This window comes from Garra rufa, chromosome 20, assembly GCF_049309525.1.
Source record: "Garra rufa chromosome 20, GarRuf1.0, whole genome shotgun sequence".
Classification (NCBI taxonomy): Eukaryota; Metazoa; Chordata; class Actinopteri; order Cypriniformes; family Cyprinidae; genus Garra; species Garra rufa.
In genome coordinates, this window is record NC_133380.1 from 22,819,029 (window position 1) to 22,837,977 (window position 18,949).

The 18,949-nt window shown below is 33.2% G+C and overlaps 1 protein-coding gene across 1 annotated transcript in view; it reads left to right on the top strand.

Moving 5' to 3' along the window:
* suclg2 (succinate-CoA ligase GDP-forming subunit beta) overlaps positions 1-18,949 on the top strand; it is a 96,475-nt gene that overhangs the window by 68,468 nt on the left and 9,058 nt on the right. Inside the window, exon 4 of the mRNA XM_073825508.1 lies at positions 15,764-15,884. Coding sequence (XP_073681609.1) covers positions 15,764-15,884 — 121 coding nt within the window. The remainder of the gene's footprint in view (positions 1-15,763; positions 15,885-18,949) is intronic.

Below are 18,949 nucleotides of genomic sequence, written 5' to 3' on the forward strand. Positions count from 1 at the left end.
GCTAAAATATCAAGGTGAAAGTCATCATATCTTGCGTAGTTTAGACCCAGCTCCCAACCCAACTTTGAGAATAGATTAACGGCGATATTTTTTTTATCGCCCGATAAGAGTCTCACGTTAACGCAGCACGTTAACGCCGATAACGGCCCACCACTAATATATATATATATATATATATATATTATTAAATATATATATATATATATATATATATATATATATATTTTTTTTTTTTTTTTTTTGCAGATACTGTTGCAGTCTCCAACCCATTGGTTACTAATTTTGTCTTAAAAATTAACATGATACTCTAAAATGCGTAAAAATACATAGAATACGCAAATATGTAAAGTAAAGTAAATGTAAAGTAAATGTTTTTATTTTGTTTTGTTTCATTTCGTTTCGTTTCGTTTCGTTTCGTTTCATTTCCTTTCATTGCAGTGCATTGCAGTGTATTGTGGGGTTGTCTCCAACCCAGTGGTTACTCATTTTGCCTTAAAATTTTGCATAATACTCGTAAAAATACATAGAATATGCAAGTATTATGTAAAATAATAGAATTTTAAGTACGCTGAACTATTTTATGGATATGTTTCAGTGTTACGTTAAAAGTTTGGTTAATCATTTTATTTTAATTTTTTAATTATTTAATTTATTTATTTATTTTTTTTATTTATTTATTTTTTTTTTTGCAGATATTGTTGCAGTGTCTCCAACCCATTGGTTACTCTTAAAATAGTCTTAAAATTTAGTGCAATATTCTAATATGCATAAAAATAAATAGAATATGATATATCAGAATTTTATTTTATTTTATTTTTTTATTATTATTTTTTTATTTTATTTGCAGAGCTCGTTGCAGAATCCCAATAGTTAATGTTAATGCCATTTTAATTACACTGAACTGTTTTATGGATATGATTTATCAATTTGGCTTAAAATTTAGCCAAAATTGGGTGTTTTCCTACAAATATTATATAAAATAATCTAATTAATTAATTACACTGAACTGTTTTTATTGTTAGATTTCAGTATTAAGTCAAATGTTTGTTTAATCAAATTTGTTTCTTACTTAATCCAGCCTAATGAAATCATTTTGAATGGAGCTTGTTGTAGTGTCTTAAAGTTAGGTGTCTTAAGAGCCTTTGCTCCGCCATACCTTTGATCTCACAAAATGCCTTGAAGCAGCTCACTAGATTTTAGAAAAGAGCAGTAGTATATGATTTTTGAATCAGTTTTCCATTTCTCCATTTCCTCTTTTCATATCTGCAGCACATTGTCTTCCGAGACCTTTGAGACCTCCAGATTTCTCTCATAAATGAGGCTGCATCCAAGTTCAGGTTTTAAATTGAGCTGTGATGGACATTCACTGAGCTTCCATGCATCAAGTATATTTTTTTTTTACGTGGTCTGATTAGAAAATGCAGGAAGAAACATAGAGACTTAAAAGCACTGAGGAACTCTCTCTCAAACACACACACACACAAGAATACAGACGGTGGTATGCTTTTATAGCCCCTTTATGCCAGACAGCACAAGTCACAGTGTCCTAACCAGGCGTGACATGACAGGTTCTCCGGTCTTTGCTCTGTCCATACTAAAAGCGAAAAGCATCAGAACATATTTGATGTTTATTATACAGTTACGTAGAGCAGATTCTTGAACCGATGCGATTTTAAAATGGACACATTCAAATTACATTCATCAGCTACATTCAAATTTCACATTTACATTTTAGTTGTGCAAATAAAATATTTTCCGGTTTATTTGCTAAGTAATATTATATGACAGCGTTTTAGTGCCATGTAAAAAAAAAAAAAAAAAATCTAAGATTCCCAGAAAAAAATCGGAATTACGAGAAAAAAATCGAAATTACAAGAATAAATTTGAAATTATGAGAATAAAGTCGAAATACTACAAGAATAAAGTCGAAATATTATAAGAATAAAGTCGAAATACTACGAGAATAAATTCGAAATATTATGGGAATAAAATCAAAATACTACAATAAAGTCGAAATTATGAGAATAATGTTGAAATATTAAGAGAATAAAGTCGCAATACTACGAGAATAAAGTCGAAATATTACGAGTATAAAGTCGAAATACAAGAAAAAAGTTGAAATATTACGAAAATAAAGTCAAAATGCTATGAGAATAAAGTCAAAATACTATGAGAATAAAGTCGAAATTACGAGAATAAATCAAAATATTACAAGAATAAAGTCGAAATTCACAAGAATAAAGTCAAAATATTATGTGAATAAAGTTGAAATACTACGAGAATAAAGTAGAAATGCTACGAGAATTCTCGTAATTTTGACTTTGTTCTCTAAATATTTTGTCTTTATTCTCGTAATATTTTGACATTATTCTCATAATATCTAAATATTTGGCTTATTTTTGTCGTATTTTGACTTTATTCTTGTAGTATTTTGACTTTATTCTCGTAACATTTCGACTTTATTCTTGAAATATTTCAACTTTATTCTCCTAATATTTCAACATTCTCTTAATTTCGACTTCATTGTCGAAATATTTCAACTTTATTCTTGTAGTATTTCGACTTTATTCTCAAAATATTTCAACCTTATTCTCGTAGTATTTAGACTTTATTCTCGAAAAGATAATGTCACATCGACTGTTTTAACAATGTCCTACTACCTTTCTAGGCCTTGATTGTGGTCAGAAAGTTCTCGGATTTCATAAAAAATATCTTAATTTGTGTTTTAAAGATGAACAAAGGTCCGGCAGGTTTGGAACGACATGAGGGTGCATAATTAATAACAAAACTATCCCTTTAAGGAAAATACTGAAGGACAATTTATTGAATTCAAATCTCCATAATTTGAAACTTGCTGCTGACATTGTCTGAAGTGTATGCATGTGCATTTGTAACTTTTTATAAATGATCTTGTCCTCATGAAGCTCAGTCTGTCCTTTTCTCTATTGACAAGTATTGAGTCCTGTGTGTTGAGAGAGAATTGAATGACGTGCCGTCTGAAAGGATGGTCTAGCTCATCTCTGATATGCTTCAACCTGAAACGGTAGCTGTCACAGTTCACAACCCCACCACTAAGGCACAAGAGACACAGACCTTGAAGCGGATACGGCCGACGCCAGGTTTCAATTCACCAGGACACACCGCCCCCCCCCCTTCCATCAATGCCTGTAGTCTCAGGCTCCAAATCTATTTCTGCTTTGATTGGTTTCTTTTCTTTCCTGGAGAGATGGAAAGAGCAGGCACACACGTCTGACCGCGGCTTCACGTGGTCGGGAGGGATGAAAGACGTTAGCACAATGTGAACCCATAGCCGGATCTTACGCAGAAAATGACACGTGTTTTGAGAGGGAAAAAATAATGAATTTCATTTCAAGAGCAAGAGAAGAGAGATTCTTGGAACAAGGGATGTTGAAGGACCTTTAGGATACAGTTTCAAATCATAGATCTTTCGGGATCACTGTGGTACCATCACAAATGTGTTTGGGAGTAAGCTGGACATCCCAAATGCGAACACTTCTCCCTTTTTATGCATCCGTACATCCTGAAACTTGTGTTGACCAAGATGCATTCGATACGTTGAGCTCCAGCCGCAAGCCGGAAGACAGATCCCGTCAAAGCTGTCAATCAGGAAGAGTCGACCAGCAGTTCTCAAGTGTCTCCTAACACGAAGTGATACTCGGAATGGCGGTGTCAAGATGTGTCTGTGTTTTGCGAGCTGATTTTTTGACATAATGCTTCATCTCCTTCACTCTGGGTGAAGAGAGAAGCTGTCATGCTTCAGCAGGCTGGATAATTATTTCTCTCTTATCCCCTGTGCCAGGCCCAATCTGAGCCCTCAATAACAGCCTGGGACCAAACCACGTCTTTCTCTCCCCCGTCTCTTTTTTCTTTCTCTTTGCTCCAGAGGAATGGCAGAACCACTGGCGATGGATTAGCAGAAGGGGAAAAATAGCCTCTAGATTTGATAAGATTGTGCCAAATGAAGAGAGCCAAAAGACGGAGATATCAAAAAGGAAAAAGCATATTAACTTTCTTATCGACGGCACTGACTTTGCTGTCACTAAGCTTACACTTTGCCAAAATATTTGAATATTATGTTCATATCTCTACGACTATGCCAAGTTTGGGTGACTGATATGAGGAGATATGAAGCCCAGTCTGTTCAAATGGCACATGTTGGAGCATTTCGTCCATCAGAAGTGTTTCCCAGTTTTGATAACGTGCCTTTTTTCCTCAAAAGTTTTGTGCGTTCATGCTCTGCCTGTTAATATTTAATACTAAAGAAGCAATCCGCATGATATCCATCTATTACAGTCTACACACCTACAGAAATGCCATTATTTTGTGTCTCTAATGAGCAAAACAAGCAATTCCCCTTTCGCTCCTCCTTTCAGATTGATGACTGCTGTCAGCCGCCCCTCTTCATTTGAAAATGTTGGGTTTTAACCTTTGACTTCTAGCTTATTCAAGTATTCCACATCAGCTGAGAGACTAAGGTGTGAAAGCGAACGTACGAAGCCTGCGTTGAGCCGATAAACCTGAACAATAGTGCTAATAGGGTACGGCGAGACGAACGTTTTCACTCTTTTAGGCGTTAACAAAAGACAGATGCACTTCCGCAGATTGATTAGCACTGGTCAACTGAGTAGACACCCTTTTCTCTGGGAGCAGAGCTGCCAATGTGTGGTTGGATGATAATGCCAGCGCTCCCCGACCACACCACAGGCGTCCTGGAGCTGATAGCGGCACAACGGTATTTCTAATGAGCAGCGTATTAATGCAGATTTGCCTTCTTTTTGTAAATCAGACGGCTTTTGTTTCATCTTGTTTTTTGGGATTATTGTTTCAAGGCTTTAAAAACACATCACAGAGGACGCTGGACGGAGCTAATGACTGACCAGTGGGTGCAGCGTACAAGCTATTGGCACAAAAACATGCTGCCAATGCCACAGCTGTCTCGTGTCGCAGAGAACGCATGCTCAAACAAAAGCTACTCCAAAGCAAATAAAGATGAAAAGGCCTAGTCAAAAGTAGGCTACTTTCTTAAAAGTGAAAACCAGCAGGGACAACATACTGGTGGGGTTACTCACAACTTTCTTAGAAGTCATGATTCATGTGTTCTGAAATAAGCATGTGATATTAGACCCACTGGTGGCTAATGCAAACAAACAGAAACTTTGAGAGCAGCAGAGATGGTTATACTTTGCTTAAGAGGGCTTTGATATTGTTTGAGTCACCTCTCTGCGTGTTTTGATGCAGAAAAAGCGTCAAAATTGGATTCAAGATCCCAGAGTTTGACTGTTTTGCTATTGCAGGGGATTTTAACGTTCACATAGAAAATGCAGAAAGCAAAACTACAAAAGAAATTATAACGGTTTTGAAAACTTTTGACCTGATTCAGCATGTGCATGGGCCTACACACAATCGTGGACACACTCTTGATTTACTCATCAGTAAGGGTCTAAAGATTTCATCCACTGTTATTAAGGATGTAGCACTATCTGATCACTTCTGTATTTTCTTTGATAAATTGATCTCTGCTACCACTGAATCTAGATCTGTCTCTGTCAGAAAGAGATGCATTAACGATAACACTAGTGTGCTATTTATGAAGGCTGTATCTATGCCAAGCATTTCTGCAGACTCTGTTGATCTTCTCCTGGAGTCCTTTAACTCAAAAGTTAAGAATGTCATTGATGACATTGCACCTGTGAAAAGCAGAAAGATGATTGGCAGACAGAAATCACAGTGGAGAAAATCAACAGCAGTACAGAGTATGAAAAGACAATGCAGAAAAGCTGAGCGGATGTGGCGGAAGATGAAACTTGAAATTCACTATAGCATCTATAAAGACAGCCCTCATGCTTTCAATGCTGAACTAGGTAAAGCTAGACAAACATTCTTCTCAAACCTTATAAACAGCAACTTAAACAACACTCGCACTCTTTTTGCTACCGTTGAGAAACTAACAACCCCCCCTCCCCCCCAGTCAGATCACTAGTGAAATGCTCTCTGACAGCAAATGCAATGAGTTTGCTTCCTTCTTTTCTGAGAAGATCAATAATATCAGAAAGATGATTAGCACACCCTCAAGTTATGCAGAGGTCAGACAGATTCGACCGCAATTTCAAAAAGAAGTCACTATGTCTGCTTATGAAGCAAGCGATAGCAACAGGCCCGTCGCCAAGGGGGGGCATTGGGGGGCAGTGCCCCCCCAAGTGACTCGACGTGCCCCCCTGCCCATGACCGCGAGTTAACTTACTTTTGAGAACGAAAAACATTGATCTAGCATTAAATACTGCCAAACAAATCATCTAGCTCTAAAGGAGCACTAATCTCTACAACAGTAAACTAATATGAAGCTAATAACTAATCGATTCTGTAACCTTTTTTATGCACATTTTGGGATATTGCATAAAAAACGCTGGATGGAAACGCCAAGATGCGCATGAATTCTAAAAATGCGCGTAAAAACCTATTTGCTAAGTAGGATAAAATTCTTATCCGGTAAGAAAACATGCATAAACTCGATGGAAACACTTTTACCTAATACATTACTTGATGTGCATCAAAAATTTGACATGTGATTTTGCGATCTGATAGCATAACTGGACCAACCAACTGACCGATCTCATTGCACAGCATCTTCTAGTTCCGTCATTTTAAAATGCTTAAGGAAAGTCTCAAAGTGCTTCATCATAATAAACTCCCAGAACTGTTTTCCCAAACAGCAGGCTCTGAAAATAAGATAATACGACTGCGTTTCGTCTGCGCGCTCTGAAGCTCGTACTTTATTGTATACAAGAATGATCATAGGCTATAGCCTACAGTGCCTTCTCCCATACTACAGAAAATGTATTTTTTATTCGTGATATTTAGCTTCAACTCACTGGATGGTAACAGTGCTTTATTCGCAAATTTGTATGCGATATTCTAATTTTGCGCATAAGTTTAATTAATTTGGAAACACTGGCGTAGCAAGCAGGCGGGCACGCACTGCGCATGAGATTCTGTGTAGGAAGAAAAACTAAATAAAAAAAAGGTAAAACAGAATAAAATAAATAGTCCTAAACGAAATTTGTTTCACTTAAATAATTAACATATTATCAAACCAAAAAAAAACTGTGCGACATGTCTACACTGAGTTCTGGTTCATTTAGTGACCGCTCAGCAAGCTCAAGGAAACAGAGAAGGCTGAAAGCCCACACTTTTCTTTATTTTACGAAAGCTGTTTTTATAGTGAGTGCAAATATAAGTTAACCTTTTACAGTTCGGAATAATGTCTTATTCTTAGTGTGACCAAAAATGACATATTTTAAGTTGGTTCCGCTATAAGGAAAAAAATCTAAGCGATCGCGCCGAAGCCTCTAGATTTGGAAAATATTTGTAGCTATTCTTGCCGAAAGATGCACAGGTGCGTTTCAGTTTCTCTTTAAATTCGTATGGTTAGACTTTTGTATTGTGTTTATAACGAATGCCATTATAATTTGTGATTTATTTCATAATGTTTATTTATAAATTTGTACTATAATTTTGTAGCTGCTCATATTTTCTGATTTTTATGTTCGTCTGTCTGAATAGGCTAATTTAAAGGATTTGTCGACAACAACTTTTTTTTTCTCTCAACACAATTTTGTCTGATATGTGTATAGCAGTTTTTTTTTATTATTCATGCAGCAAATGTTTTAAAACTAGTAAGTACGTAAATACGTTTTTTAACATTACATGCTTTGAAGGAACTTTTAACTGTAACTTTTCGGGTAGTTTAAATGTAAAACATTGTTATGAATTCGTTGTAAATTACAAAATTCATTGTTATAGGCCTATATAGATGGAAGAATATTGTTTTAGCATATAGTTGCATGTAACATTATAGTGATGTATCGATAAATATTAGGCAGTGCATATGTTAACAGCCTATACACGATTCTTTAAAAAATTCTCCTTTTGCTCAGCTGCGCATACAATCTTAGCAGACATGTCTGTGATCGGCTGTTGTTCAGTGCTGCAAAAACATGCTTTAAAATATGTTTTAATATAGAACTTTATTCAAGTTAATGTTTTATATATAATTATATATAAATTATTATATATAAAAAGTGTGCCCCCCTATGAAAACGAAATGCCCCCCATTGAAAATTTTCTGGCGACGGCCCTGGATAGCAACATTTTGGAAGAAACAGTACAGCACCTTAAATCGTCAACATGCTACCTTGACACACATCCCACATCTTTTTTCAAAAGTGTGCTTAACTGTTTAGAAGCAGATCTCTTAGAAGTGGTGAACATCTCACTTCTTTCCAAACTCCCTGAAGACTGCAGTTGTTAAGCCCCTTCTGAAAAAGAGCAATCTTGACTTACACTAAAGGTTTAACACTTTCATTAATTTTAAACACTACTCCACTTAGAAAAAACAAACATGCAAACTAGTTATTTACCTGATGTTCAAAACCCAAATTTGCGCAAAATGAACTCAGAATTGTCTTATCAATCCAGAGTTGTGAGATTTAAACTTAGTATTATTAAAAACTGTGCGATCTAAACTTAGAATTGTGAGACAAACTCAAAATTGTGCAATATAAACTCAGAATTGTGAGATTTAAACTCAGAATTGCATGAAATAAAATCAGAATTGTGAGACAAACTCAAAATTGCACAATATAAACCCAGAATTGTGATATAAATTCAGAATTGCACAATGTACAAACTCAAAATTGTGAGATCTAAACTGAGAATTGTGATATGAAGCCAGAATTGCGCGATATAAAAAGAATTGTGCAATATAAACTCAGAATTGAGACATAAAGACAGAATTGCGCTATATAAAAAGAATTGTGCAATTTAAACTCAGAATTGAGACATAAACCCAGAATTGTGTGATATAAACTCAGAATTGCGCAATGTAAACCCAGAATTGTGAAACAATATCAAAATTGCGAGAACTAAACTCAGAATTGTGATATAAAGACAGAATTGCGCTATATACAAAGAATTGTGCAATTTTAACTCAGAATTGAGACATAAACCAGAATTGTGCAATATAAACCCAGGATTGTAAAACTAACTCAAAATTGCGAGATATAAACTCAGAATTATGATATAAAGCCAGAATTGCACGATATAAAAAGAATTGTGCAATATAAACTCAGAATTGCAAGATATAAACTCAGAATTAAGACATAAACCCAGAATTGTGAGACAAACTCAAAATTGCGAGATCTAGACTCAGAATTCCACAATATAAACTCAGAATTGAGATATAAACCCAGAATTGCATTATATAAACTCAGAATTGCACGATTTAAACTCAGAATTGTGAGACAAACTCAAAATTACGTAATATAAAAAGAATTGTGAGATATAAACCCTGAGTTGCAAGATCTAAACTCAGAATTAAGACAAACTCAAAAATTGTGAGATCTAAACTCAGAATTGTGAGAAAAATTCTAAATTGCAAGATATAAACTCAGAACTAAGATATCACCCCAAAATTGCATGATATAAAATTGTAAGACAAACTCATAATTCTGAGATCTAAACTCAAAATTTTTTCGATATGAATGCAGAATTGCAAGATAAAAACTCAGAATAATCTCAGTGCTGCACAATATTAACTCACAAAAATCACAATTGTGAAAAAAAGTCGTTAAAGAGTTGTTAGATAAAAAAATTACCTTTTGTATTTAGCTTTTTTTATTTTATTTTTTATTCTGTGGCAGATATAGGCTTCCAAGTTTCCAGAAGATAAGACTAAATAATATAAAACTGGCAAATGAATAAACTAACATAACATTTAACATAACAAAATATTTAATCAATACTTATTTTGACATCTTTTAGGAGTACAGGTAACACATCAGTGGCTTCAAAGCTCTTTACTCTGAAGCATCCTTTGTGCTGCTGTACATTAACCAGCTTAATCAGTTATAAATTGATCTAAATTGAGCTTGCACTTTACAAAGAGTAGATGAATTGGATTGCTGCAGCTATGAAAGGCAAGACCTGATTTGTTATCTAAGTAGACAGCTGGCATTATCAAATAAAATGTAAGACAGCTTCATGTTTAACACATACACAAAGTTATTTTCTAGATCGATACACACTGTATTCTGTGCTCTGCTACTTAGTGTCATTACCTGTAGTGCATTCAGCCCTCTTTTTCATTTCACTGGCATAAGCAAAGTCGTGTTGTGCTTTCAGCTGAGTTGCATGTGCTCCACTTCACCATTAATGCAATATGCTGGAAATTTGCTTCAGAATGTGTGCGCCTGAAGGTGCAGTCCGACATTCCAACAGCAAAAATAAGAAAACAGGATCCCGCACCTCTGACAGTTTCTATCGCATTTGTTCTTTTTCATTCTAAATCCCACTGGCAGTTTGAGCGAAGCGCACTATATTTTTACGAAGCAGCATTTACTCATGTACGAGAAAGCATAAATCATGCCTACTGTATCATTAATATACATAGATGTCAATAGGAAACGCATGACTGGAAGAAATATGACTGTGCACAATAAAGGCCGAATTGAAAAATGTGCTGCTGCTGCTTCTACTGCTTCTGCTGGAGACACTTTTGTGTGGAGAATGAGGATTTTCTGATGTTGCTCCTGGATCTGTGCTGCCCTCTAGTGTCAGTGTGAGGAGTGTAGGAAATGCAGCAGCGTGCTGTCAATCAAAACCTAAAGATGCTGGGAACTGCAGAGCTTATGTGACAGGAAGTGACATCACAAATCAGGTTTTGCTTTTAATTAACATATTTGATCAACTTTTAATATGAAAACATATTCACCTTACATTCTTCTACATTCTTGACAGAAAATGGCCTCAAAAATCACAATGTTAAATATTTATCATATATTATATTCATTTTACATTTCTCTTTAATTACCTGTATTTAAAATAAAAAATATTTATATTTTTTATTTTATTGTCACCTTAAATTTAATAAAAAAAATTTTTACTGTATTATTTACCCCATTTTCAATGTGACAGGGAAATAACATTAAATTTTTTTAACCAATATAATTTTACTTGAATCACATTATCATATAATAATTTCAATCACAAATTTCACCACTTTTTATTTATTTTTAGTTTATATTTGAAAATTACATTATGAATCTTTTTTTCATAACTTTACTTGAATCGCATATTTTATTAATCTAATACTTTCATGATCGAATAAATGTGACAGGAGATGACATAACAAATTATTTTCTTCATCTTAATTTTATTTGTTTGTATTTCAAATATGTATCATATGTTATATTCACCTTACATTCCTTTTTAATTTCCTGCATTTCAATAAAATATTTGTATCATTCATACTTTTCAAATGTTCTAATTTTTAAGCAAGATTTGAACATTTTATTGTTACCTTAATTTTTAATTATTATTGTTTTACTGTAGTATTTACCCTATTTTTATTGTGAGAGGGAAAGTACATGACATATCTTTTTTTACCCAACATAACTTGAATCACATATTTTATTATTTTTTATTGTTATTTTGTATTCTTATTCACATTTACAATTTCCTATATGTTATTTCCTAACAAAATTTCTATTCCTATTTAATTCCTGTATTTCAGTAACATGTTTAATACAATTTTATTTTCCTAATTAAATTTTTATCTAATTTTTCTCTGCATTAATTTATCACTTTTTATTTTTTAAGGTAATTATTGTTACCTTCATTTTTAATTATTATTAATTATGTATTTATATGAATTGCAGTCAGATATTTTATGAATAGTAGGGCACACAAGTCTCCAGAATGAAAATATAGTCTAATAAATAGTTTGTTCATTGCATTAGCTTTTTACTTAATTTGATGGGTTGATGATATAATTTTTCCAAATGATCTACACCTTAATGTTGATTATGATATTTTTCTCCACATTCATTTTTGTAATTTTAATTGCAAATTTCATCACTTTTAATTTAGATTTTTTTCTTTTATTTTTACTTTGATTTTTAATTATTTTTTAATTATTTACCTGTATTTCAGTCAGATATTTTATGTACAGTTGAGGCCATTTTTGTGCCAATAATATATCATATATAAATGAAAAATAATATTGAAAACATGTTTGGTCACAGACATTTTAAACCTTTTGATTTGAATGCTGGCCTAGTTGTAGTGCGTCACAGTCAGGTTGACATGCTTCAATGTGGTTGTGTTTGTGACGACAGACGTCTCCGTTTGACCAGAGCTCTGAATTGAAAGGTTTAGGTCATGTATTACTCCCTTTGACTGAGCAGTGACTTTGTCTCTACATATCATGCTTTTCTTGTCCGTAACCTGGTAGAGTTGTGCATTAACGTGTAAAGCGTTGACTAGAAGGCGCAGCAGATGTAGACATTCTGCAGTCATGGTAAATGCCTGCCAGTTCCAGCGTCGGCAGCTGGACATTACAGACACTTTCTTTTTCTGTCTCCATCCAATCTGTCAGATCCACTAACAGACCCCACACTCATCTGCTGTGTGAGAGGGAATGTGCCGTTTCAGGGTCACATGCTGGAAACTCTGGCACTCTGGCCCTTTACTCTGTCAGCAACACCACAGCCAGACGTGTTTGCCTTCATTTGTTTTGGTGTGGATTTATTTATATCACACGTTGACAATGAAACACTAGCTGCCTGCGATATCTCGGGATGTAAAGATGTGGATGTGCCATCTGGCAGCTCAGCCAGGTGGGGATGTACCTGTTGGTGGAGGCATTGTCTTGCCTGTCTGTGGGTCTCGGCCTATATCTATTTCTGTCTCAGTCTGTTCACCTCTACTGTCTGTCAGCCTGCGGATTTATCTTTGATGTTTCCCCCCTTTTGTATGTAAAAACCTTATTTGGATTTGCCTTTTCTCTCGCTGCGTGTCTGGGTGTGTCTTAGTCGGTAGTAAGTGCGCTGACTAGGGAGTCAGCCAGTCTGAGGGCTGTCAAAATGGTTGCAATGAGCCTGCCTTAAAAAATCCCAGAATGTACTATAAAAACTAGTGAGCATCAGCATCTCACTGTATTTATTTATTGTAAATGTTGTCTATGCAGTCATCAATCCCTATTTGTTTTTTTTTGTTTTTGTATTTTGCAGGAATTGGAGTTGTTATATTAAAATTAGAATGTTTTATTATTATTATTATTATTATTATTATTATTATTATTATTATTAGTTGTTATTATTATTATTAGTTGTTATTTTATGTATTGTGTACACTTTTATTATCATCAATAATAATATTAATAATGTATAAAATAAATTGCAAAAAATGAATTATTCCATTATGTGTTAATTCTGCATTCAAAAAAATTGTCAGTAATAATAATAATAATAATAATAATAATAATAATATTATTATTATTATTATTATTATTATTACCATGATCATGATGCTATACAAAAAAATTAATTCTGAAAAAAGTTATGCCATTATGAACTTTTTTTTTTACAAACAAGAAAATAGTTAATAACAGTTATTAAATGTGTATAATAAATATTGAATTATTATTAATAATAGCAATAATAATAATAATAATAATAATAATAATAATAATAATGTATAATAGTGATGTATAAAATAGATAAAATTAAAAAGCAATTGATTATTCTGCATTAACCAAAAACATATGTAACTTGTATTATTATTATTATTATTGTTATTATTATTGTTATTATTATTATTATTTATTATTATTTATGTATTTTCTAGTTGTTAATTTTACTTTATTTGCAGGATACACAGTTGGCAACACAATGGCATTTTATGTTTTATTTATTTTTGTACGTTCTTATTATTATAATTAATAATAATAGTAATAATAAAAATAATAGTAATTTATGTAAAAAAAAGCAATTATTCCATTATAAACTGTTTATCCTACATTAAACAAAAATACTTTAACTTTAATTATTATTATTATTATTATTATTATTACTACGACTACTAATACTACCAATAGTAATAATAATAATAATAATAATAATAATAATAATAATAATAATAATAATAATAAAATATTTTAAAAAATAAGTCATGAAAAAAACAGTTATACCATTATGAATGTTTTTATAAAAAGATTAATTTTTAAAATATTAATATTGGAGTAATTAAATGTGTAAAATACATATTTTATTATTATTATTATTATTGTTGTTGTTGTTGTTGTTGTTGTTTTTAATAATAATAATAATAAATGAAAAATGAAAAAGCAATTATGCCATTTTAAACTGCATTAAACAAAAAAAGCCAGTGAATTATATTATTATAAAGAAGTTATGCCATTATGAAATGATTTTTTTACACAAAAAAAGATTAACAAGTAATTAGGAGTAATTAAATTTGTAGAATACATATAATATAATAATGTAATTGTTATTATTATTATTACTATGAAAAAATTTATTATTATGAAAAAATAATTAAATGATAATTAAATAAAAAATAATTGAATTATTAAATTATGAAAAAGCATGCCATTGTGAAAGATACATGTTAAGTAATTTAATGTGTAGAATAAATATTACATTATTAATAATAAAAATAGTAATAATAATAATAATAATTTATAAAATAGATAAAATCAAAAAGCAGTTATGCAGGATAAAAAGATGTTGTTTTCTTATTTGTTTTGTTAATTCTTGTAATCAATAACAACAACAACAAAACTAATAATGAAAATAATTTATTTAAAAAAATAGTGAAAAAGCAATTATTCCACAAACTATCATGCATTAAACAAAAAGTGTCAGAAAATGCATTATTATTAGTAATGTTGTTGTTGTTATAAAATTACAAGCTACATGTAATGTGTGATCTCTTAATCATATAACAGATAATTGAGTTCTTAACATCCCAGTGTTTAGAAAACCTTCCTAGTGCCTAGTTCCTAGTCCTAGTTTCTAGCCGGTAAGGTGAGTAACAGCAATTGTGGGGGAATCTGACAATAAATCTTATCCTCAGATTTCCTCTCTAACAATGTAAACATCATTACCACCCAATGCAGCCAGCAGTCACTGCCACAGATTAGCATAGATTGTGAGTAAACATGCCAAATTAATCTGATCCATTGATTTGCTAATTTGACAGAAGTGAACTGACATTGAGTAATTGAAATTCTTACCTTGTAAGAGTAACGCTTTCACGAGCTGGTAACAATTCTGTTTGTGTATGAACATGCATGTGTGTTTGCAGGCACTAATATCCCTTTGATTGCCGCTATATGTTTATGCAAATTGTTGGATTGTGTGAAGTATAATCTGCTTATTTTCTTGTGAGGAATTACTGCCATTATATAACATTGTTAGCACAGCTAATAGGGCGCAAGACTCAAATATCCAGTTTCTCCTCAGGTGGGCCGCTCATTTTAGGACTTAAGCACCTCAAATCTCTTCTCCAGCCCCATGAAGGTTTTTAGCATGCTAGTGCTAATAGCCTATTTGGCAGCTGGTCTGTATTCATAGGCGGTTCACGGTTTTCTCCAGCCGTGGAAAGCCTGAAAATATCAGAAATTGTATAAATAATAGAAATTTTCATGAATTTTCCATGATCATCCATCACGAATATGAACTTTTCTAATTATTCTCAATTCCAAAATGTTTAATTGCCTCGAAATTGATTGATTTTAATGATGTTTGAAAACATTTGCTGGTTAAAGTGTCTGATAGCCCTAAAGGTTTTGTTTTCTTGCCTTTCAAGGCAAGAAGGCTTTCTTGCGTTTTGCATGTTTTGATCTAAATAAAGTATTTTTTCACCTTTTCTACACATTTAGGTAGAGGCCATCTTGGTAAACATCTTTGGAGGGATTGTTAACTGTGCCATCATTGCTAACGGCATTACCAAGGCCTGCAGAGAACTGGAGCTCAAGGTTCCCCTGGTGGTCAGGCTTGAAGGTGGGTGTGGCCAAACATTTATATATAACATTTACAGCTGAGGTCAAAAGTTTACACCCCCCTTTCAGAAAGCTATGTTTTTTGTTTAGTGATAGTTGTTCAGGAGTCCCTTGTTTGTCCTGAACAGTTAAACTGCCTGCTGTTCTTCAGAAAAATTCTTCAGGTCCCACAAATTTTTGGGTTTTCCAGCATTTTTGTGTATTTGAACCCTTTCCAACAATGACTATATGATTTTGAGATCCATCTTTTCACACTGAGGATAACTGAGGGACTTGTATGCAACTATTACAGAAGGTCCAAATGCTCACTGATGCTTCAGAAGAAAACACGATGCATTAAGAGCCAGGGGGTGAAAACTTTTGGAATTTGAAGATTAGGGTAAAGTAACTTATTTTGTCTTCTGGGAAACAAGTCAGTGTCTTTTGTAGCCTCTGAAGAGCAGTACTAAATGAAAATATATGCATATTAAGGGAAAATAAGAAAAATGTACACATTTCCATTCCGTTTAAAAGTTTTCACCCCCGTCTCTTAGTGCATGGTTTTTCCTTCTGGAGCATCAGTGAGTGTTTGAACCTTCTATAATAGTTGCATATGAGTTCCTCAGTTGTCCTCAGTGTGAAAAGATGGATCTCAAATTCATACAGTCATGAACTCATGAACAACTATCACTAAACAGCTGTGGATCATTCAACTTTTGACCTCAACTGTATATCAAAATGAGCAACTTCTGAATCAAAGTTTGCTATTTAACACTAAAACCTGTACCTGTAACCAAACCTGTGTCTGTCAAGTGTAGAGTTTGTCGGTGTTGGTTAGCAAGCGTGTCACGCCGCAGCATTTGTTGGTGGCGGTGAGAGAAGCAGAGGGGCCAGGCGTTGATTGTGGGACCTCTCACCTGTATATGCTAATGCTACGTGCTCATGTGACACTGGGCCTCGGCCTGCTCCCATCTGGCCATTAGGATAATTGGCAGGAAACAGCTGAGTCGTTTTGCCCGGAGAGAGACATATACTCCACTCCATTAGTTTTCTGCCCCTCGTTTGTCCATGCCGTACCCTGTCCTTCCGAGGACCGCTTAAATATAGGACAAGATCAGCATGAAGATATTTAGCTTTATATTAGATATTCTGATAATATTTGCACTTTCGGGGGGAATGCACATGTGGGCCAATATGGTGTCAATATGCAAATACATAATTGAATACAGTTTAAATGAAAAATTCTGTCATTAATTACCCTCATGTTGTTCCAAAGCTGTAAGACCTTCATTCTTCTTCAGAACATAAATTAAGATATCTGAGAGCTTTATGACACTGCGTAGACAGCAATAGCAGAGACTGACACGGAAGAGAAGAAATTGTTGAATAAAGCCATAATATTTGTTTTCTTCGCACACAAAGTATTGTCGTAGCTTCTTAAAATTACACGTCACATGGACTATTTTATCAAAGTCCTTACTACCTTTCTGGGCCTTGAACGTGACAGTTGCTTTGCTGTCTATGTAGGGTCAGAAGGCTCTTGGATTTCATCAAAAAATATCTTAATTTGTGTTCTGAAGATGAACGAAGGTCTAACAGGTATGAAAGGACATGAGGGTGAGTAATTAATGACAGAATTTTCGTTTTTTTTTTTTTTTTGGGGTGAACTAGCCCTTTAAATGAAATGGCTAAAAGCCTCTATATCATACATAGTGCAAAAGTAATTACCGACACGCAATTTGCGCGAATCATTTTCCATCCAAATGAAAATGCCTTGAAGCAATAGTGGCTCGGATTCGCCTGCCCTCTCTGGAAAAGTGAATTAGCCACAGTGGCCTGAAAGCCCTCAGTAATGGGTGTAAGAGGCTGCATGCTGCTTACAGATCGATCGTCTATTCTGTCTCTCTGTCTGTGGCTGATCATGTCTGACAGATCGCTATAAGATGGTTCCCAGCTTAGAGTTTAGTTGTATTAGCTGGCTATTGATTTAGGCCCATTTCTTACCCCAGACTCTTCATAAGCCCCACCTTTCCAAGAAAGACTTCAAGTACATATGAGAGTGTGTGCATGTACCTCGACATACACTCTTATTCTTATTCTTTTGTACACTCACCACCTCTATATATACACCTAAATTGGTCAAAAACACATGAGTATCCTGTTTGGGTGTAAGATCCTGATTTTGTTCTTTAACATATTAGATCAGTGGCACTCAAGCAACTCAACTCAAACATTGAGCAAATTTAAATCTTAAAAATCTAAACATTTTGACTTATTTTGGTATTCTTTTTGGGCTATGCATGTCATATAAATGCATAAAGATATATTAAAATTGTAATCTGACCAAATATGATATAAAATAGATCAGAGCTGGGTGGATTACTTACAAATTGTAATCCGTTACTGATTCCAAATTACATGACAAAAATTTAAGTCATATTGATTTAAGTAGGATTTTGTGACATATGATGTCAAAATACAAAGATTGAGAAAATATATTCCAATAATTGTAAATTAACAACATGAAGCGCATAAAACATTATATTACATTAAGGTTTCCCAAACTGGGTTTCATAAATTAACTGAAGGGCGTTTGTGAGTTTAATGAAAAGCTAACTATTATTTAAATCATAAAAATGTCAAATAAATCATTTTAAATGCAATCAAAATGAGACACTTTTTAAAAAAAGATGTTATAAACTACCAGTCAAAAGTTTTTGAACTGTAAGATTTTTAACGTTTTTAATGCCTCTTCTGCTCACCAAGCCTGCATTTATTTGATCCAAAGTACGGCAAAAACAGTACAAATTTGAAATAATTTTACTATTTTAAATAACTGTTTTCTGTTTGAATATATTTTAAAATGTAATTTATTCCTGTGATTTAAAAGCTGAATTTTTTGCATCATTACTCCAGTCACATGATCCTTTAGAAATCAATCTAATATTTTGATTTGCAGCTCCAAAAACATTTAATTTTATTATTATTATTATTATTATTATTATTATTATTATTATTATTATTATTATTATTATTATTATTATTATTATTATTATGTTGAAAACAGCTGAGTAGATTTTCAGGTTT